General features: G+C 48.3%; 1 protein-coding gene across 3 annotated transcripts in view; it reads left to right on the plus strand.

Annotated features, from left to right (window-relative positions):
* The window catches only part of PTPN21 (protein tyrosine phosphatase non-receptor type 21), a 79,560-nt gene extending 58,500 nt beyond the window's left edge, over nt 1-21,060 (plus strand). For all 3 annotated transcript variants that reach the window (XM_041758931.1, XM_041758933.1, XM_041758932.1), the window contains exons 11-19: nt 1,327-1,387; nt 2,467-2,551; nt 6,827-8,247; nt 12,506-12,643; nt 13,803-14,024; nt 17,104-17,232; nt 17,425-17,659; nt 18,243-18,403; nt 18,622-21,060. In XM_041758931.1, the coding sequence (XP_041614865.1) occupies nt 1,327-1,387; nt 2,467-2,551; nt 6,827-8,247; nt 12,506-12,643; nt 13,803-14,024; nt 17,104-17,232; nt 17,425-17,659; nt 18,243-18,403; nt 18,622-18,750 (2,581 nt within the window). In that variant the 3' untranslated portion in view covers nt 18,751-21,060. The remainder of the gene's footprint in view (nt 1-1,326; nt 1,388-2,466; nt 2,552-6,826; nt 8,248-12,505; nt 12,644-13,802; nt 14,025-17,103; nt 17,233-17,424; nt 17,660-18,242; nt 18,404-18,621) is intronic.
* Nucleotides 21,061-21,235: the final 175 nt, after the last annotated feature.

A 21,235-nucleotide genomic window follows, 5' to 3' on the forward strand; every position in this document is an offset into this window, starting at 1 on the left:
ATAAATAAAATAAATAATAAAATAAAATAAATAAAATAAAATAAAATAAAACAAAACCAGTCAGGGAACGGGCAGCCCGGGTGGCTCAGTGGTTTAGCACTGCCTTTAGTCCAGGGCCTGATCCTGGAGACCTGGGATCGAGTCCCATGTCAGGCTTCCTGCATGGAGCCTGCTTCTCTCTCTCTCTCTCTCTCTCTCTCTCTCATATGAATAAATAAATAAATAAAATCTTAGAAAAAAAGACAAACCCCAATCGGGGAAAAGTTTCTTGCGAAGAAAGGTAAGTGGGTTTACCACTGGCGCCCACTGAACCGAATCTACTTTTTTTCTTTTTCTAACTTAGTTCCTTACAGGAAATCTAGATTCTTTTTTTTTTTTTAATATTTATTTATTCATGAGAGACACACAGAGGCAGAGACATGGGCAGAGGGAGAAGCAGGCTTCATGCAGGAAGCCTTGATGTGGGAATCGATCCCAGGATTGGGATTATGCCCTGAGCTGAAGGCAGACGCTTAACTGCTGAGCCACCTCGGTGTCCCAGAAATCTAGACTCTTAAGTTACCGAAGTTATAAACTTACTTCTTATGTTTGTAGTGTGTGATTAACAGGCTTTTAAGTAAAGGCCTTTCCCATTGCTTCAGACTTCTGGGCTGGCAGTTGATGGTCACCCCTCAGGACTGTTAATGGAGGTGGCAGGAGGCCCACAGGAAAGACATTTGCACTGAGTCTTGCTTCCCTGGGAGGTTTGTGGGTGATCAAGCCTTGCCATTTTTCCCCCTGTGCGTACATGCTTCTTCCAGAGGTTCCACCTGGATGGACCAGGAAAAGACACACCTGCCCATCCTCGGGGTAGTCTGGGCAGATGTTGTTGCATGAAGAGGCTCAAACCCTGGAGTGTGGTCTGGGCAGCCACAAAGGGGTGGAGGTCCCAAGTGAGGAGAGAGAGACTCCCTTCCTTCCTTCCTCCTTCCCTTTTTTTTTTTTTTTTTTTTTTAAGTATATGTGCTGCCGAAGCGAGCATTTTTTTTTTTTAAAGATTTTCTTTATTTATTCATGAGAGACACAGGGAGAAGCAGGCTCCTCACAGGGAGCCTGATGTGGGACTTGATCCTGGAACTCCGGGATCACACCCTGAGCCAAAGGCAGCCGCTCAACCGCTGAGCCACCCAGGTGTCCTGGGACTCCTTTCTTTAATTTATGACTAGATTAGTCTGTCATGTTTTTGCTTTAGCAGATTTATCATTTTACTCTCTTACTAATTTATTTTGGCAGAATTAGGAAAACTATGTGTATATGTATGTCTCAATGACATGTCTTATTTTACAGGCAAACTCAGACTGTCACAGTGAACCCACTCAGGAGGAGGTCGTCTTCAAGAGTGTCCCTGGTAAGAAAGAAGGAAAATCTGATTTATCTTTTCTTTTAGTGATGTCATCTTCCTTTTTTCTTTTTTAAGATTGATTGATTGATTGATTCATGAGAGACACAGAGAGAGGCAGAGACACAGGCAGAGGGAGAAGCAGGCTCCAAGCAGGGAGCCTGATGCTGGACTTGATGAGGGACTCGATCCCAAGTCTCCAGGGTCACGTCCTGGGCCGAAGGAAGGCGTTAAACCACTGAGCCACCCAGGTGTCCCTGTCATCTTCCTTAATAAAAGAGGCTTTTGATAGTGTGAATTTTTAGTTTGGACCACAGAAGTGTGCTGGTATTCGATTGTTTTTAACCAAAGAAATGGCCATTTTTCCATAGGCTGACCATAATATTTATGTAATTTTTATTTTATTTTATTTTATTTTAATTAATTAATTAATTAATTTATTTATTTATTTATGATAGTCACACAGAGAGAGAGAGAAAGAGAGAGAGAGAGAGAGGCAGAGACATAGGCAGAGGGAGAAGCAGGCTCCATGCACCGGGAGCCCGACGTGGGATTTGATCCCGGGTCTCCAGGATCGCGCCCTGGGCCAAAGGCAGGCGCCAAACCGCTACGCCACCCAGGGATCCCTGTAATATTTATTTTATTATAGATTTTTTTTAATATATTTAAATAGTAGGTCCAACCTACTATTCACATGTTTGACTGTTAATGAAGAGCAATCAGAAGTTTGTAGATATTTAAAATGCTAGAGAATTTTGCTGGTGAAGATTAAATACACTGCAAAAAAGCTTTTTGTATTCATATGTTTACATAAGACTTCAGGAAACTTTGTCTTTTCTCGCTCTTAACTTTCTGGACATAGTGTGTTTTCTTGTGTTTTCTGCTGTGTGGTATCAGTGCATAGGCCTGGCACTGTTCTGGGAGATGCTGAAAGTGATGAGTGTGGTAAGAGCTACAGGGTCTTCATGTTTATTTTCTATATAATATAGTTAACTTCCTTAGAAGTTTTTTAATGGACAGAGACTTGCTTTATATATATTATAGAGGCTGCAATGTGTTTTAACTGTTTCTTACTTTCTATTCCTTAGCCTAAGCCCCAGCCCTATGTGATGCCTCCCCCACCCCAGCTGCATTATAACGGACATTATACAGAACCATACACTTCCTCCCAAGGTAAAGTACACTATTTCTGAGATGCTGTATAAAATTACTACAGTTTGAATATATCTATGAAGATCCTGGAGCCAGGATAGTTTTTGGCTGACATTACAGCCAAATTGTTTTCATGTGTGTAGCCATCCTGGATTCATAGAAGCAGCTAACCATTAGATGCAGTTTCATGGAGATGTGTGGTAATAATCTTCCAATATCAAATTTTGATGCTCACATGATCCCGAGTTCAGCCCATTGGAGCCCCTTTCAGCCGGCTCCTTTTTCCTGCTGACACACCTCAACTGGCCTTTGCGTGCTTCCAACATATTCCAGGCTCTCTTGCCTGAGAGCTTCCCATTGTAAAGGTTTAAACATTTCATTTTTATTTATTTTTATTTTTCACTAGGTTAGTGTAGGGAGCTGTATTTCAGACAATGCCTCCCAAGCTGAACCTCGATCTTTCATTCAGCAGACAGATACCCTCTCCTCTATGTACAAGGCTCTAGAGGCCAAGGAGATTGATTTTATTTTATTATTATTATTATTATTTTTTAAAGATTTTATTTTTTATTTATTCATGAGAGGCACAGAGAGAGAGGCAGACACACCGGCAGAAGGAGAAGCAGGCTTCCCTGCAGGGAGCCTAATGTGGGACTCGATCCCAGAACCCTGGGATCATGCCCTGAGCCAAAGGCAAACACAGCCACTGAGCCACCCAGGGGTCCTGAAGCCGAGGAGATTTGATACAGAGAAGTAGTTCCACATCTTAAGAAGCTTAGAATCTAATAGTGGGGGAGAAGACGAGCACACAAATAGCTTAAACACAAAGACACCATGATTGTTTTGAAGAAAGAGAGCAAGCAATTACATGGAGAAAGACTCATCCTATCATGGAGACTGAGAAGGACTTTCTGGAAGGATTTGGGCAGCGATGGAGAGAGAGGCGGGCAGTCAATGGGGATTGCTGCCCCTTAGGGACAGTGAACAGCGTGGCCCAGAACGAGGAAGGGGCACTGGGAAGGGGGGTGCTTTGGTTGGACTCTTGCGTAAGGAACTGGGAGAAGTTGTGTGTGAAGGGACCAGAGGTGGGATATGATTATGTGATGAGAATTTCCACTTGGTGAGGTGGGCGGTGGGGGCGCTGGGCCTCAGGGTGTGGGGGGCATCTCGGGGTGTTCTCTCCCTTCACTGCGGCTCCTTGCGCCATCCCCGTGTGCCTCTGCGCCCCCAGCCCCACCACCTCTGGGTGAAGGCTCTTCTCTGCGTTGTTAGTCTGCAAATATCCTGATACTTTTTCCTCGCCTCTCCCTTCCAACTCAGGTTTGAGTTACTTTTCCCTCCCCTTTCCCACCTGCTGCTTCTGAGAGAAGTGCCTGTGTGGGTGGTTGCCCTTTATGCCTTCCCGACTTGGACTTTGCTTTGCCACTGGGACTGTCCTATCAGGTCCCCTAGCGCCCCTCACATCCTCCTCGCCACCAAACCCAGCCTTCTTTCCCCTTGAGATCTCTCTTGTGGGCACCCTGGCTCTCCCTCCTGGGAAGCCCTGCCACTGCGGCCTCCTTCCCTCCATTTGCCTACCCCATGGCAATCATGTCTCCATTTCAGATTTCAGCAGGTGTGACTGTCACATCTGTTTCCCACCTCTCCCCACTCCTGTGCTGCAGCCCCGCAGCTCCATCTGCCTCAGAGGGGACTGTTTCAGGAGCCACTGCCTGCAGCCCTCAGCAGGGGCCCCTGGCCAATGGAATCGGCCAGTACAACTTGCTGAAAATGAAAATGTTAGATTTGGGCTTGTCACTCTGCTCCACAAGCCCATCCCTTACCCCCTCATCCTTTACGATGATGTCACTTTCCTGGTGACTTGGATTCCGAACTGCATGTAACTTTGCTTTTTTTTCTTTCTTTTCTTTCTTTCATTCCTTTCTTTCTTTTTCCTTTTTCTCCCTTCCTTTTTCTTTCTCTCTTTCTCTCATTCTCTCCATCCCCCCACCCCCTCAGCACCCAGTCCATCATGCCTGCTCTTGCTTTCACCCCATACAGCATCTCTTCTGTCTCCCTGTCCTTCTCCTCCTGGTTCAGTCCAGCCTCACCTGACAGGCTGTTGCTCCACCCGAGAGAACATCTTCCACCTTTGCCCTCCTCGGCCCACCTGACACATGGGTGCCAGGCTCTTTTCATCTCCCCGATGACCATTCCTTTGCCTGGTGTCCTATCCTCCACAGTGTTTCCCAACGCTCCTTTTCCAGTCTTTTTCTCACTGTTGTCTTCCTCATCCCAGCTACCCGACACTCCAGCAAACTAAGGATGCCCAACCAGAAGGGATCTCCCAGCCTTGCCCGTCACCCAGAATTCCCTGAGTCCTTTTATGAGGCCATTGTGCACCCTCCTGGCCGCAGGCTCCCGTCCCATCAGAGTGGGCTAGATTGTGCTATGGGAAGGCTCAGGGGCCTATGCGATAAAGGTGATGTCTTGCTTAGGTTACGTGGCCATCCTGCCCCGCAGGAGGGCTCTGCACTGTGGGTGCCTGCCTCAGGCCTTCTGGCTGGAGGAGCCTTTTCCACCGGGAGTGTTGGTCAGGATGGTGGCAGGGAGGCAGCATGGAAACTAACTGACAACCCTCTGTTCCCTTTCCCTTGACTGTCGTGGGCACCCTGGCTCTCCCTCCTGGGAAGCCCTGCCACTGCGGCCTCCTTCCCTCATGGTCATGTGACCATGCCTGACAGACACCCAGGGGTGAAGAGGGATAATCCTGTGCTCTCTGGCTGCTGCCAAAAGCTGGACATGCCCTCCCTGCGCCCACCTCCACACGCCACTTGCATGCTGCGTTCTCCGTGAGGTGGTTCTTGATTCTCCCCTCCCTGTCCCCCTCAACCCAGCCCAAGCTGCAAGAGAGCCTTCCCTCCTCCACTGTGGACCTGTCACACTTAGTCTCCTGGTGTAACATATCCTCAGTTGTGATTGTTCTATACATCTTTCCCCTGTACTCACCTGGATTCCAGTCATTTCTTTTCCTCATCAGTACTCAGCATCAGTACTCTCATGGGCTCACAGAGGGATGGTCACTTGTCAGTCTGTGACAAGTCTGGTGTAGGGAGGAGCCCACAGACAGGGAGTCCAGGAGGGCTGGGTATTATGCCTGCACAGACAGGCCAGAGCGAGGACCTGAGCTGTGGCGGCAGTGAGGAGAGGGATCTCCTGGGCCTCTGAGGTTGCCGAGCATTCCAGGTGTGGGAGAGGTACAGGGACCAGAAGCGTGGGTATCAGCAGGAAGGATACAGGGACGCGTCTGAGCCCTGTTTCTTCCTTGTGTGCCCCCTGAGTAACGTCCACACACTGGATGGTGACATACTCACTTTGATCATCACTCATCACTTAAACCATTACATGGCTGTTGAATCCCAGAAGGAAAGCTCTTGAAAGGCAACTGTCCTCTGAAGGACCTGACTTGAGCTGCTCTTTGAAGTGTCAGAAATCACCCTCAGTAGTGATGGTGTTTTGGGTACAGATTGGACAGAAGCAGCCTGCCTCCTTGCAGCCCCACCAGGCACTCATGCAGCCACCATAGATTAGACAGTGCTCGTGATTCTGCTGCCTGTGGATCCCCATCTCATTGAAGTGTGGGGGCCAGAATGGGGTGGAGGGCTGGTGTGACTGGCTTCTGACCCCTGGTAAGGTATACAGCAACTGGTGACATTGTTGGACCTGGAGAAGCAGAGCCTATGGCATTATTGTTCTTGTCTTCATTCTAGAAAAGCCTATGCAGAGAACTTAGAATTCCTCTTAAGGAGCTTGTTACAGATGGTTGATGCTTGAACCAGCTCAGCGTCAGCAGGTCCCACATCCCCCACCAGGGGGAGAGAGCGGTTAGTGGTCCAGTGCCTTGTTGAACAGTTACCTCTGCCTCCAGCCACCCAGAGATCCAGAAAGTCTGTTTGATTTGTAGCGAAACAAATGTTTTTGGTTTTCAGAAAAAGTATTTTATAATCATTTGTACTCTTAATATTGGACAGATTGGGTTCATCTTTACTGGGGGCCAAATCCTGAAATACCACCCGCAGAGTAGGCGAGCCATCACCATTCTGTAGATAAGGATGCCGGGACTCCAGGAAATGAGACACCCACAGTCGTTCAGAGAGTCTGGGTAAAGCCAGGTTATTTCTGCATGGAGTTTTGTAAGCAACACTGAAAATGTCATCAGCTTTCAGGGCCTATCTCAGTGTTTGCCCAGTCATGGGTCCAATTTATACATCTTAAAATCACATTTAAAAATACCTCTTAAATGTGTTTGTTTCCTAGACAACCTCTTTGCGACCAACCAGAATGGATACTATTGTCACTCTCTGACAAGTCTGGATCGAGCCCAGATTGACCCCAGTGGCCGGATCCGAAACGGCAGTGTATACAGTGCCCACAGTACCAACTCCCTCAACAACCCGCAGCCCTACCTGCAGCCCTCCCCAGTGTCCTCCAACCCAAGCATCACTGGGAGTGACGTCATGAGGCCCGACTATGTGCCCTCGCACCGGCACAGCGCGCTGGTCCCCCCGTCCTACCGCCCGACCCCGGATTACGAGACGGTGATGAAGCAGCTCAACAGAGGAATGGTGCACGCCGAGAGGCAGAGCCACTCTCTGCGAAACCTCAACATCAGCAACTCGTATGCCTACAGCAGGCCCGATGCGCTGGTCTACAGCCAGCCAGAGATTCGGGAGCACGCCCACCTCGCCTCCCCGCAGTCGGCCCACTACCCGTTCAGCCTCAACTACAGTTTCCACAGTCCGTCTCCGTACCCGCACCCTGCCGAGCGACGCCCGGTGGTGGGTGCTGTCAGTGTGCCCGAGCTGACCAACGTGCAGCTGCAGGCTCAGGACTACCCTGCGCCCAACATCATGCGGACGCAGGTGTACCGCCCGCCGCCGCCCTACCCGCCTCCGCGGCCGGCCAACAGCACCCCGGACCTGTCCCGCCACCTGTACATAAGCAGCAGCAACCCCGACCTCATCACCAGGCGCGTGCACCACTCGGTGCAGACCTTCCAGGAGGCCAGCCTGCCGGTGGCGCACTCCCTGCAGGAGGTCAGCGAGCCGCTCACGGCCGCCCGGCGTGCGCACCTGCACAAGAGGAACAGCATCGAGGTGGCAGGGCTGGCGCACAGCCTCGAGGGCCTGCGGCTCAAGGAGCGCACCCTGTCCGCCTCGGCCGCCGACCCACCGCCGCGGCCCGTCTCCACAGGCTCCCAGCCCGGCTGCTTCCCCGAAAGGGCCGAGCGGGACCAGGCGGACGAGCGGGGAGGCCTGGGCTACGGCCACAAGAAGTCCCTGTCTGACGCCACCATGCTGATCCACAGCAGCGAGGACGAGGAGGACCTGGAGGAGGACGTGGCCTCACTGGCGGTGCCTCTTCCACAGGCCCGCGCGCCCCGGGGCCGCCACTCCCCAGAGCCACCCCCACCGCTGCCCCCCGGCCCCTCCCGCGGCCCCGGCGGCCCCACCCCTGCTGCCCTGGGCCAGGGTGCCCTGCCAGGCCGCGAGCCCGTGCCTCTGCTCAGGGAGGCCCACCGACCCCGCAGAGAGGGGCTGCTCACGCCCTCCATGTCCGAGTCCGACCTCACCACGTCGGGGCGCTACCGAGCCAGGAGGGACTCCCTGAAGCAGCGGCCGGTGTCGGATCTCCTCTCTGGAAAGAAGAACGTCGTGGAAGGCCTTCCGCCGCTAGGGGTAAGCCAATGGCGCTGAAGGCGCCAGGTGCGCCGGGTGAGCCGGGTGAGCCGAGGGCGCCGAGTGTGCGCCTGTGCCCCGGCGGGCTGCACTCCGTGAGCTCTCCTCATCCCCCAGGCCTCACACCCACACCATTTCTGTCGTATTTGGAACACTGAGTCCGATCGTCTATGGAAATAAGGGGAACCGTTAGCATTCTAGTAGTTTTGCTGGAGATCATTAGTGAAAGTGAAGCTTGGGATGGAAGTGGAGGGCAGGAGGGAAGGGCCTAGCGCTGCCGTGTTAAGGAAAAGGAAGATAAGACGCAAGCCTGCTCTGTTAGTGACCTGTGAGAAACCCCATGGGGTGATGCAGCAGGGCGGGGCTGCATGTCTGAGAAGCACCCCCCCAACGCGGGTGTTGCTGGTGTCCGAGTGTGTGGGTGCAGCTTGAATTCACCTGGCCATGATCTCTGAGGGCCTCACAGTGATCTGGAGCTGGGAAAGTGGCACTTTGTCCGGATGAAACACCTGAGAACTCCCAAGTGTCTTTAGAAAAAAGATTCCTTGGAGAAAATGCAGCTCTTTGATTCTCATGGTTAAAGTAACCAAGAGTTACGACTTCCTATTTATTTGGGGCAAAATATAAAAGCATAACATCACCTCTAGCTGCCATTCCTGGGGCATTTTTACCATGTTCTGAGACGCGTCCAGCTTACAACAGGCCTATTGTTTCTTGGGAAGAGAAAACAGACTCTGAGAAGTTAATGTAGCTTTTCCAAGGTCACACAGCTAGTGGGTGACTGAACTGGAATTTTAAACCCGTGTTTATCTCTGCACCCTACTCCATCATATTTTACACTGTTCTACACTGAGGTATATTGTATATAATGTTTTATTAAGTAGCTATTGCTTATCTCAGCCTTGCTGTTTTCTCTCTTTCCACCCAAATGTTTTGAGTCACAGGCATTGGCCAGGCATGTGTGCCTTTGTCATTTAAGTGCGGCTTCTCCAAGTCATCTTGCTGCATTGCTCAGGCCTCTGGTTCCTTGCTGCCCGCACCTCCGTGCCGGGAGCCCCGCACTCTAACCGAGCTAACACACTTAATTAGCCGATCCAGTCCGTCTCCCAGGTTCTCGCAGCGCCCTGGCAGGGAGGACTCCTCCCCCACCTGATAGTCTGCATACTCAGGCTTGAGGACCCATCACAAGCATAGTATCTTCAAAAACTGAAGAAAACTCACAAATTTTGCAGTGTGTAGAGGTAGACTGAGACCCCTTAAAATAGTGCTGGGGATTTAAAAAACAAAAGCCATGTTTGCTTTTGATGAATCTGGGGCTTGAACTTTTTAAGTTTATTTTAAATTTTTCTTGGGATTATATTCTTCCCTACCTGAACAGTAAAGACCAGTGTGTCTCAGGTCGGGTGGAGTGGAAGGTATGGATCCTGATCAACTATTCGGGGTGGGGACAGGGTGTGGATGTGTCTCTGAAAGGTAATTCTACCTCAGTCCCTGAGCCAGCTGGACAGGGTCCTTTTCATAGTTAATAGTAGTTTCCCTAATCACATCAAGAACTGTCCATCTTTTGTTTGTGTGTGTGTGTGTGTGTGTGTGTGTGTGTGTTTAGAGAAAGTGTGTGAGTGGGGGGCAGAGGGAGAGGGAGAGAGAATCTTAAGCTGGCTCTCTGCCCAACATATGGAGCTTGATGTGGGGCTCCATCTCACCCCCCTAAGGTCATGACCTGAGCTGAAATCAAGAGTCAGACGCTTAACCACCTGAGCCAACCCGGGGCCCCAGAACTATCCATCATTTTTATGCATGACTAAAATATTTTTCCCAAATGACATTTGTTTTGAGTATAGTCCACTATTCACACATATGGTCCCTGTACCTTTTGAAGGGGATGTAGCAAGATCCCCCATTTCTGAGGCTTTTGATGAGTTTGGTTCTCTAAAAGGACAGGTTTCGGGGATCCCTGGGTGGCTCAGAGGTTTAGCTCCTGGCTTCGGCCGAGGGTGTGATCCTGGAGTCCTGGGATTGAATCCCACATCAGGCTCCCTGCATGGAGCCTGCTTCTCCCTCTGCCTATGTCTCTGCCTTTCTCTCTCTCTCTCTGTGTATCTCTCATGAATAAATAAATAAAAATCTCTAAAAAAAAAAAAAGACCGCTTTCCTCCCTTGTTGACTTTTAAGAGCCACAGTATTAGTACAATTTTGTGATTGGATTATGCTCTTGCTCCCTTCTTCGGCATAACGGATTCTCCTTGCTTGAAGAACATGTATGGCAGCTGTGGCTCTGGGGAAAGGTATAGGACCTAAGAGTGGAAGAGCTTGGGTCTGAGGCTACACCCTCCCATTTATTAGTTCTCTGCCCCGTGGGCTGGACCCAGCAGCATCAGAACCTTCTCTCCCTCTGTAGCAGGGGACTGTCACCTCTGCCCTGCCTGCTGTGTTAAGTCCCACCTAAGGTTAGGCATGAAAACTGCTTTGCAGATTCTATGATGGAACATAGATGACTCTAAAGAAAGGTTTTTATTGTTTTGACACTGGTTGCCATTTATAAAGAGGTGGCTCTGTGACCTTGGGCAAGCTGTTCCGCCTCTCTGACTCCTTTACTTATTTGTCACGTTTTCTTATTTGTAAGGGAAGCTGACCCCAGAGAGTTGTTGTGCTGAAGTGAGGTCGAAGTGTGGCGAAGTGAGGTCGAAGTTAGCTTGTACGTGAGGTTGTCTCCTACTGACTTCTCAAGTACTGAAGAGCCTACCCCCCACCTCGCTAAGCCCCTGGGCCTCCTCATAGTCCCGTGGGGTTGCCGTGACCTTCACTCTTACGACCTTCACTGTTAAAACAGACGGACTTAGTTTCCATACTCACATGTGAATTAAGGTTATGGGAGTTTAGTATTAAAAACAGTGAACCAAGTTGCAGACAAGCAGAAACACTTTAGAGTTCTCCACCCGTCTCCACCCCCCGGAACCTGATTGCTATCTGAAAAAGAGTGGGCTGGTGGGAGTGCTCCCACAGCCTGGTACAGATTTTGCTCCTGTGCTCGCTGGGTCCCGGGTGGTGGTTCTCACAGAAATCACAGCGGGGCAGCGCCCCGAACCCCTTGGGTCCACCATGCTCCAGGGCGGTGCTGGTTTTGACTGTGTGTGCCTTTCTTCACCCACTGGCTTTAGACCCTGGCCTTCCAGCCGGCATGGTAGGGTGGCCCTCCTGACCTCATTCTCAGGCGGGGGGCAGCTGGAGCCACCTTGTCCTGGCTGGCTAGAGCTGGCTTGAATTGTCAGGAATCTGGCGAGCCCCTTGATGTTCCCTTGGCAGCTTGAGTATTGGCACCGGGGAAACTGGCCAACGGGGCCAGTCAGGACCCTCCCCCCGAGAGCCCCCCATCAGTTGTTAAACAGCAGCAAACTGGGGTTTTCTGCCCAAGTCAGAATCGTGACAGTTTAGCCCATGCAACAACCTCTCCACCTCGCCTGCCCGGACTGGTAGAGCTGGGGTGTAAAGCTCATTTCCTTTGTGAGACGTGAGAACACCCTGTCACAGCACTGTGGCGGTTGCCGTGGCCCCCCGAGGAGGTGTGGCGTGTCTGAGGAGACTGCGCCTTCTTGGGCTCATCTGCCGAAGAGAGGAAGATCATTACCTATAGTCACGTTAGGAGATGCGCATCTCCAGGAGACAGATGTCCTGTCCTGTAGCCCATCTTCCTGACGTCACCATGGAGATTTCAGTCCTCTTTGATTTTCCTAATTAAAAATGTGCCCGTTCTGAGAGGTGTCACCAATCCAACACAGGTCCCACCCATCAGAAAGGGGGCAACCACAGAAAACACTTCATCTTTTCAGAATGACTTAAAAGAACTAGGTTATATATTTTTAAAATATCACAAAAGCCTGTTGCAGTCACGTAACTTCGTGTAAAACCCATTTTTTGTGGATTGTCACTGATTTTTGTGCGCGTATCACGTGTTGAAATTTGGGAGTTCTATGGAGGAATGCTGCCTGCCTGGAGCCGCACCTTTCGTTACAACAGAGACTTGAATTGTATTTCAAAATCTTCTATCTGCAAGACTTATCAGGGCTTTGGCCTTGAAAGGAATGTCTTCTTCCCAATGTTTGCTAAACAAATGTGCGTGTGGAGCGTAATCTCTCCCGTGCCTGTGGGCGAAGGAGAACACTCCTTCCCTTTGTTTCAAGTCCTCAGTACCCTGAAATTGCCTTTCAAGGGGGTTGTATTCGTGTATATTTCATACATACATATATAAATATTTTTGTAGGGAATGAAAAAGAGCCGGGTAGATGCTAAAAAAATTGGTCCTCTCAAGTTGGCTGCCCTAAATGGACTCTCCCTCTCTCGACTGCCTCTGCCTGATGAAGGAAAGGAAGTGCCCGCCAGAGCCACCAATGACGAGAGGGTATGTACGAGACATGGATATACTGGTACGCTTTCTCTGGAATGATCCATAAAGGCCACAGAAGTGCCTTCTTGAGATTTTAGTGACTTTGCTAATCTAATCATCGTAAATGAGTGTTAAGGCATTTTATAATTTGGACCTCAAAATTGGGACAAATCTAATATGTTAGATAATTTTAGAGTAAATGTCGGTTCTGTTTGTTGGTTTCTGAATGCTCTTTACCTTCTTCCAGCCTTCTGCAGCAGTCTTGATTTTTTTATAGCTTTTCAATTTAGAGGAATTCTACAAGTACACATGGGTACACACAGGAAAGAGAACAGACACTGATTGCTTTCGTTGTACTGAAAATTCATCTCAGGAGTAAATAGTTCCCGAATTTTTCACGACTTTCTTGGTAACCAAGATATATTTGCTATGAGGTTATATTATATCAAAATTAGGCATGAAATAATGCTAAGTAAAAATTAATTTGCTTACAACTGGATCCTGGAGATAATTTCAGTATTAACTCTTTTTTTCAGTTTCTGTATATCATAGATCAGAAAACAAACAGAAGCCTTTGTTCATAGAGGTTGGAATTGATTCTCCTACGTACGCTAGGACTTACCGTTCTCCAGGAGAATTTTCTTTCTCTCCTAGGAGTCACAAAATTGACCATAGATTTAGAGAAAATTTATCCAACCAATTATTTAGGCCAGTTTTCACTTTTAAATAGAACTCTGCATTCTGCTTCTCACCAACAAGGTGCTTTCATTTGTTATTTTAACTCTTAGTGTTACAGCTTGTTAAAAATTTAGCTGTGGTTTCACCTAGGGTTTTCACTACTAGATAATGCTAGACTTAAAGTGGGAAAACAAGGCTTCAGATATGCCGTCAGAATGCAGTGTGGACGGGACAGCCTGGGTGGCTCAGCGGTTTAGCGCCTGCCTTCAGCCCAGGGCATGATCCTGGAGACCCGGGATCGAGTCCCACGTCGGGCCTCCCTGCATGGAGCCTGCTTCTTCCTCTGCCTGTGTCTCTGCCTCTCTCTCTCTCTCTCTCTCTCTCTCTCTCTCTCTCTCTATGTCTCTCATGAATAAATAAATAAAACCTTTAAAAAAAAGAGAATGCAGTGTGGACATAGGACGACACTGATCATCCCATACGTTCTGTTTTACAGTGTAAAATTCTGGAACAGCGGTTAGAACAGGGAATGGTATTCACAGAATATGAAAAAATTCTTAAAAAACGGCTGGTTGATGGGGAGTGCTCAACAGCACGACTCCCTGAAAACGCAGAAAGAAATCGATTCCAAGATGTCCTTCCCTACGATGACGCCAGAGTGGAGCTGGTCCCAACTAAAGAAAACAATACGGGCTACATCAACGCGTCACATATTAAGGTAAGAGGAGCGAGCAGGGCTACAGCAGGCTGTGAAGTTGTGAGTTCAGCTACAGGAATGATGAGAACTGTATCCATGTCTATGTTCTAAAAACAGCCTGGTTGGAATCATTGGGACAAATTATGTTATTAAGCTGGGAAATCCATACACCTGGCTGGGTGGGAGGTGTTTTACCAATAGAGCCAAAGCCGCATTCGCCCTCCCACGTGCTAAGCCCCGTGCCCCCCACACTGCTGCCAGGAGTCAGGGAGCACTCTTTGGCCTGACCTGAGGACCTTAGGACTTTGTTCTTCTAAATCTAGAGATTTCTTTCTGGCCCATCGATTATCTCCAGAGTGGCAGAATGGCTAGTTTTTCGTGATCACATACCTGCATTGATTCTTATGTGGCAAAGATGTCTGGGTATTTTGGTTTTTGTTTTGAAAATATTTATATATATAATAATATATTAATTATTAACATATTATAATATATAATATAAGTTAATATATATAAGTATATATTTATATTTATAGAGAGCGCACACGAGAGAGAGCACACACAAACGTGCGTGAGCAGGGAAGGGCAGAGAGAGAGAGGATCTTTTCTTTTTTTTATATTTTTTAATTTTTATTTTTTTTGAGAGAGAGGATCTTGAGTAGGCTCCACGCTCAGCACAGAGCCTCGACTTGGGGATCAGCTTCACAACCCTGAGATCATGACCTGAGTCAGAACCAAGAGTCTGAGGCTTAATGGATTTAGCCTCCCAGGAGCCCTGTCTGGGTGTTTTTAATGGTGGTCACCAAACCTTTTCCGCGTGTCGTCTGTTCTCTTTGCATCATTCTTGTCATCACTTCTTATTTTTTTTTTTTTTTTTTTACTTCTTATTTTTTTTAATATTTAATTTATTCATTCATTTATTTATTTACTTACTTATTTAAGCATGAGTGGGGATGAGGGTAGAGGGAGAAGCAGGCTACTGGCTGAGCAGGGAGCCTGACTTGAGGCTGGATTCCAGGACTCTGGGATTGTGACCTGAGCCGAAGGCAGCCGCTAAACCGACTGAGCCACCCAGGTAGCCTTCCTGTGATCATGTTTTGTTTTGTTTTGTTTTTTTTAAAGATTTTATTTATTGATTCATGAGACACAGAGAGAGAGGCAGAGACACAGGCAGAGGGAGAAGCAGGCTCCATGCCGGGAGCCTGACGTGGGACTCAATCCTGGGTCTCCAGGATCACACCCTGAGCTGAAGGCAGCGCTAAACCGCTGAGCCATCCCGGCTGTCCTGGGATCATGTTTCAATATCGTTTTTGTTCTTTGTGGAAGCGGTGCCACTTTTTCCCGAGGGGCAGTGTGATGCCATTGAACTAGGGTCATGTTACACCCATTAAAATGGGAAAAAGTGATGATTCCCACCTGGTAGGTGAGGGAAACCAGGGGCTCTCTCTTCTGCATCATCGTACAGTTTGCATGTGCTGCTTGGAGATACAGTCCTTTTATTTTGAGAAGGAGAAGCTTCCTTGTTGGGAGTGAATGAGGAAGTATCCATGGTCAGGTATCTATCTTCTTGCCCACATCTTATTTCATTTGCAAGTGGTATCTGATGAGTGCAATTTCATACTCGCTTTCAGAGACCTGGCAGTCTGCCTGTGGATGCCAGTACACTTCATGGTCTTTGGGAATCTGCATGTGCTTTTTAATATGGGTATAGGGGCACCCGGCAGGGGCTCAATGGTTGATCATGTCATGATCCTGGGGTCCTGGGATCGAGTCCCGCATCGGGCTCCTTCTGCCTGTGTCTCTGCCTCTCTCTGTGTCTCTCATGAGTAAATAAAATCTTAAAAAAAAATAATTTGGGTATAATTTATTTAAAAACCAAGCATTTCTGTGGAATAACTCATCCAGCCTCTTGTGACTGGATGGGTGAGAACTGAATCAAGTCGTCCTGTCTGGGTATTGCAGAAGCTACCGAGGTCAGCTGAAGAGCATGGAAGGTGGCCAAGCCTCAGAGCTCCTAGATCTGTCACCTGCCAGCATGGGGCTCCCTGTGCTTTCCTCTGAATAAAGCTCTGACACCTCCCCTGGGGTGGCCCCAGACCCCCACCCACACCCTGTTACTCACTGTGGTGCTGGTAGCACCGAGGGAGCCCCTCTCAGTGAGATTCCAGCCGGCGGCCCTGAATGAAAGTGTGGGCAGAATAACCCAGGCACTGTGGTCACCAACATGGGGTGGGGGTGGGGAGGCGGGTGGCGGTGGGCTTTAACCCAATCTCCTGGCCGCAGATCCAGCAATGGCTCTGTTCCCTTAGGCTGTCCTCAAGGGGATGCCTCCTCAGGTGGAAGCTTAGTGTCATTCTGGAGGGTGACCTTGACTTAGAAGTTCAGAGGGGAGACCACTTTCAGTAGGAGTATTTTTTCTGCCCCAGAAATCTGGCATTTAACCTCGGTTTTGGCTGAATTGTTACTACTTTTCCTAGTGTGTTTAGTACTTCATGAAGGGAAACTGTGTTTGAAATTTAGGATACTGTTATGGTGATACTGTTTTTCTAAGAAGAACCGTAACAGCAGCACTAACAACGGTGTATGGAAAACCTATTATGTGCAAGCACCTTATACACTGACTAATTTAGTCCTGCCAACCACCCTATGAGGTACAGGACATTTTTATCTTACACATGAGAATAGAGAGTCAGAGAGGTTAAGCAAATTGCCCCAGGCCACGTAGATATGTGAATTTAGAGTCCATACATTTATAATCTGGTAGTAATAGGAATTGTATTAACAAGGAAAAAGAATAAGAGAAATCTTTATTCTGAATAACTCAATTCATTTTTTAGTACCACCATAAACGAATGTGCATACATGTATGCATATCTACATAAATACACATTGATTAATTTTTAAAGATTTATTTATTTAGAGAGAAAGAGGTTGAGAATCCTAAGCAGACTCCCCACTGAGCTGCGTGCCCAGCATGGGGCTCAATCATACGACCCTGAGATTATGACCTGAGCTGAATCTAGGGTCGGCTGCTTAATTGACTGAGCTACCTGGGCGCCCCACATACTAATTTCTTTAAAAAAATCTTTTCTAATTTCAGGTCTCTGTCAGTGGAATTGAGTGGGATTATATTGCCACGCAGGGACCATTACAGAATACCTGTCAGGATTTTTGGCAGATGGTGTGGGAACAGGGAGTGGCCATTATAGCAATGGTGACTGCAGAGGAGGTAAGGACTAATCTCTCTTCCTTGATTTGGTCAGCCTGAGAGGAGCAGTTAATGTTGGTCACAGGGAGTCCTGGCCTTGAAGGAAGAAGGCAGAGTGGGGTTGCAGTTCCGTGCTGCAGACACACTGTCTGCGTGATGGGGCCCCCTTGGCTGGATGCAGTGCTGCGTCCTGACCGTGCCTGCCTTTAACAGGAGGGTGGAAGGGAGAAGAGCTTCAGGTATTGGCCACGACTTGGTTCCCGGCACAACACCGTCACCTATGGGAGGTTTAAGATCACAACTCGGTTCCGCACGGACTCTGGCTGCTACGCCACCACAGGCCTGAAGATGAAGCACCTGCTCACGGGGCAGGAGAGGACAGTGTGGCATCTCCAGTACACAGACTGGCCTGAGCATGGCTGTCCAGAGGACCTCAAGGGATTTTTATGTAAGTATCTTCGTTCCCAGCACAATCTCTGCTTAAAGCATCCACATGGAGGAAGACTTAGGCTTTAGAGATATTTCCTTTATGTTATCTCACAGAAGCTTCGGGCTTGCTTTATTTTATTTATTTATTTTTATTTATTTATGATAGTCACACACACACACAGAGAGAGAGAGAGAGAGAGAGGGAGGCAGAGACACAGGCAGAGGGAGAAGCAGGCTCCATGCACCGGGAGCCCGACGTGGGATTCGATCCTGGGTCAAAGGCAGGCGCCAAACCGCTGTGCCACCCAGGGATCCCTTCGGGCTTGCTTTAAAAATAAGGGCGTTAAGTGTTTAGAGGAGAGTGCTAGAACTGAGTCCTAGAGACTGTCTCCTCCATTTCATTTTGTAGAGGGGTGGTTGGAAGTCGGGGCAGAGGCAGTGACTCGCCCACAGTCACACTGTCAGTGAGGGGTGGGAGGTGGTTAATTGGCACCCCACGCTCTCTATCTGGAGTCCTCCCCATCAGTGATGGTAATCGGGAAACTGTCAATTTGATGGGCCTTAATGCCTGTGTATTTTCCTGTTTCATTGATACTTCACAGCATACCTTGAAGAGATCCAGTCTGTTCGACGCCATACAAATAGTACCAGTGAGCCAAGAAGCCCCAACCCTCCGTTGCTGGTCCATTGCAGTGCTGGTGTGGGAAGGACTGGCGTCGTCATCTTGTCAGAGGTCATGATCGCCTGTCTGGAACACAATGAGGTAGCTATGTCCTTTCGTTGGGGCGGAGGAGTGGGCCGGACCCAGGGCTGGGGCACAAAGGACCTAGAGGCCTACCAGTTTTTTCTAAACAAGTTCCCCGGAGGCTTCTAGAAGACGCTGAGGGGGAAAGTGTCCATTTCTTGACCAGATTACTGCCCATACCCCTCCGCTCTCCGTGGGGGTCAGCACCCCCCCTCATCGCTGTCTCTTCCCTCCAGGTGCTGGACATCCCAAGGGTGCTTGACATGCTGAGACAACAGAGGATGATGATGGTGCAGACCCTCTGCCAGTACACATTCGTGTACCGAGTCCTCATTCAGTTCCTGAAAAGCTCCAGGCTCATCTGAACTCCCACAGCTTGTTATGGGGACCCAATCTTGTGAAGCGTTTACAGCTGAAAACAAGTGCTCGCCTAACTCGTTCTTCCTCACCGATACCCGAGAGGCAGCGCGCTGCCTGGGCCTGGAGGACGGCGCCCTGAAGGCAGCGTGTGGAAGGGGCCAGGCCGGGCGTCTGAGCCTGGGAAAGATGCTGAGGAGAAGGACTTGGTCCCTAGGGCCCGGCCCGACTCCCATCTGTCCGACTTGCAGCACTTGCACACTTTGTGGAGGTTGTTTTCTAGACAATTCTCTGTGGTACTGAAGCTGTGCCGGGCAACTCTGGCAATCAGTGAGGCGCATAGATTTCTATCTTTGTTAATGGAATTTTATTTTATAACTAAAGTATTTGGGGTTTTCTTGTTGAGAAACTGAACTTTTCTGCGGGGATGGTCCACAGGTGTGATTGGTTCCTCTAGAAGTTTGTATTTAAAACCGTTACTATCTCTTGTTATTTTTTAAATAAAACCTTAACAGTTTAGCTACCAAACCTAAAACTACAAGAATCTAAAAGTGTTATTTTGAAACAGAAGGCATTTTTATATTAAGAAAATTTTTTATCCTGAAATACTCTATATTTGTACCTTCTATATTTTCCAAACAAGAGTTCAACTCATTAAGGTACTGAAATAAATCATTTACTGTAAGAGAAAGTTGGGAACGAAGGCACATTGTCGAAAATGTAAGACAATAATCAGATTCACTCCTTTTTTCAGTATTATTTGTAAACCTAAGCGAGTTTGATTTTATTGGTTGAAAATGAAGTGAAAACCAATTGCATAGGTGGTTTTAAGCACTTTGTTGTTAAAGACAAATCTGAGTTTTGATGTATGTATTGCTTGATAGATGAAACAGTAACAGCGAATTTTGTTCAGAAGAAGTGCTCTGGAAGAGAGGAGTAAGCAAGCGTATGTCGGATGTCAGGGCAAGAGGAAGTGTAGCGGAAATGCGCGAGGGCCAGCGTGCGATGCCTGTGACAGAAGTACAGTATTAACCACACTCCGAGAGGCTGGGGTGGTGGCTGAACCCCCACCTGGTAGGTTCCCCCCCCGCCCCCCCACCCCCGGAGGTTCAAGGGCTGTCACTGTCTGCGACTCACTCTTTCCTTGGAGTTCTTGTACCTAAACTGTCCTTTTTAAATTAAGTCAGGTTTATATTCTCGTTAAAAGAAGCCTTAAAGAGGCTTTATTTTCTTCTGATTGAAAGAAGGGAAGAGTTGGTACTAGTTTCACCTCATTTCCCAAAACTGCAGCCCCAACTTGTGAGGCCACCAGAGATTGCTGTGCTTTTCGAGAGATGCTGGGGTTTTAGTGCTCGAAGCCCCTACCTTCACCCCGAGGTCAGTGTCAGCTTCTGGGTTCCTCCCCCGGCCCCCCCCAGCCCTGTCACATCCCAATGGCAGAACCCAGCTGAGTTGGGGGGGTGGTTGTTGCCTTCGGTGCCGCTAGGAAGGCCTTGCTAAGAGGCCCTCACGGAGGGACTAACGGTCCAGTAACACTGAGGCGCCATCTTGTTTTTCCTTCTGAGGCTGCTTCTCTGAAACGCCGAGCTTCCAGGGCTCTTCCCCTAATTTCAATATCCTAGGGATGGTTCTGAGTCCCACGTTGGCTCCTAAAGCAGTTTAACTCACTGTGGTAACCACTGAGTGTGTGTTTCAGCCGTGAGGCAGGGCTTGCTGCCTACAGGGTCTGCGTATCTCCGGGGTGCCCCGCAACCAACCCCCTGAGGAGAATTCAGAAGATACTAATGACAGTGAATAGTGGAAGTGGGCACATTGCTCACTTAGGGACAAAATGTTCATTTTAAACCTGAAATTGTTTTAAGACGTCCTGTGTAAGCAACAGTAGACCCAAGTGCGAATACTGAGAGAGGGCTCCCAGAAGAATGGAATAAGAGTTTTATGGTCGTGTTTCCCATCTCCACACATCATGTAAAGGACAGGAATGTTGTCAGTGCTTCTTTTTCTCCTGTGGTATGTTTTTTAAAAAATGCTTTTCTGCAGGTTTAAACATTTTCAAGTGTCCCATTGATAAGAACATACTGTAATGTAAAACAAAGACCTAAAGAGTAATATATGGTATATTTGTGTTCGGTTGTAATAATTATAAGTAAATTACTTCTGAGGGCTAAATTACACTGTTTTAAAGGTCACTCTTAAAATGTCGCATGTTTGACTAGCTTCTAAGACTCATGTAATTTCTTATCCCTTTTGAATATTTAAACTTTTTTTCAGTTAGTCTGATATGAAAGTATTTCTGAATAAAAATCGGCATTACTGGACTTCGAAGTAATGTGATTTTCAGGGGCAAACTGTACAACACTGAGGCTCCGTCGGTTTACCACATCTGAGCAGAGGATGTCATCGTCTGCCAAACTTACACAATGTCAGTGTCTTTTAGTTCCTCGAGATTCTAAATTTCAGAGCAAAATGACCTAATGTACATTTTCACAAAAA

This window comes from Vulpes lagopus, chromosome 6 (genome assembly GCF_018345385.1).
Source record: "Vulpes lagopus strain Blue_001 chromosome 6, ASM1834538v1, whole genome shotgun sequence".
Classification (NCBI taxonomy): domain Eukaryota; kingdom Metazoa; phylum Chordata; class Mammalia; order Carnivora; family Canidae; genus Vulpes; species Vulpes lagopus.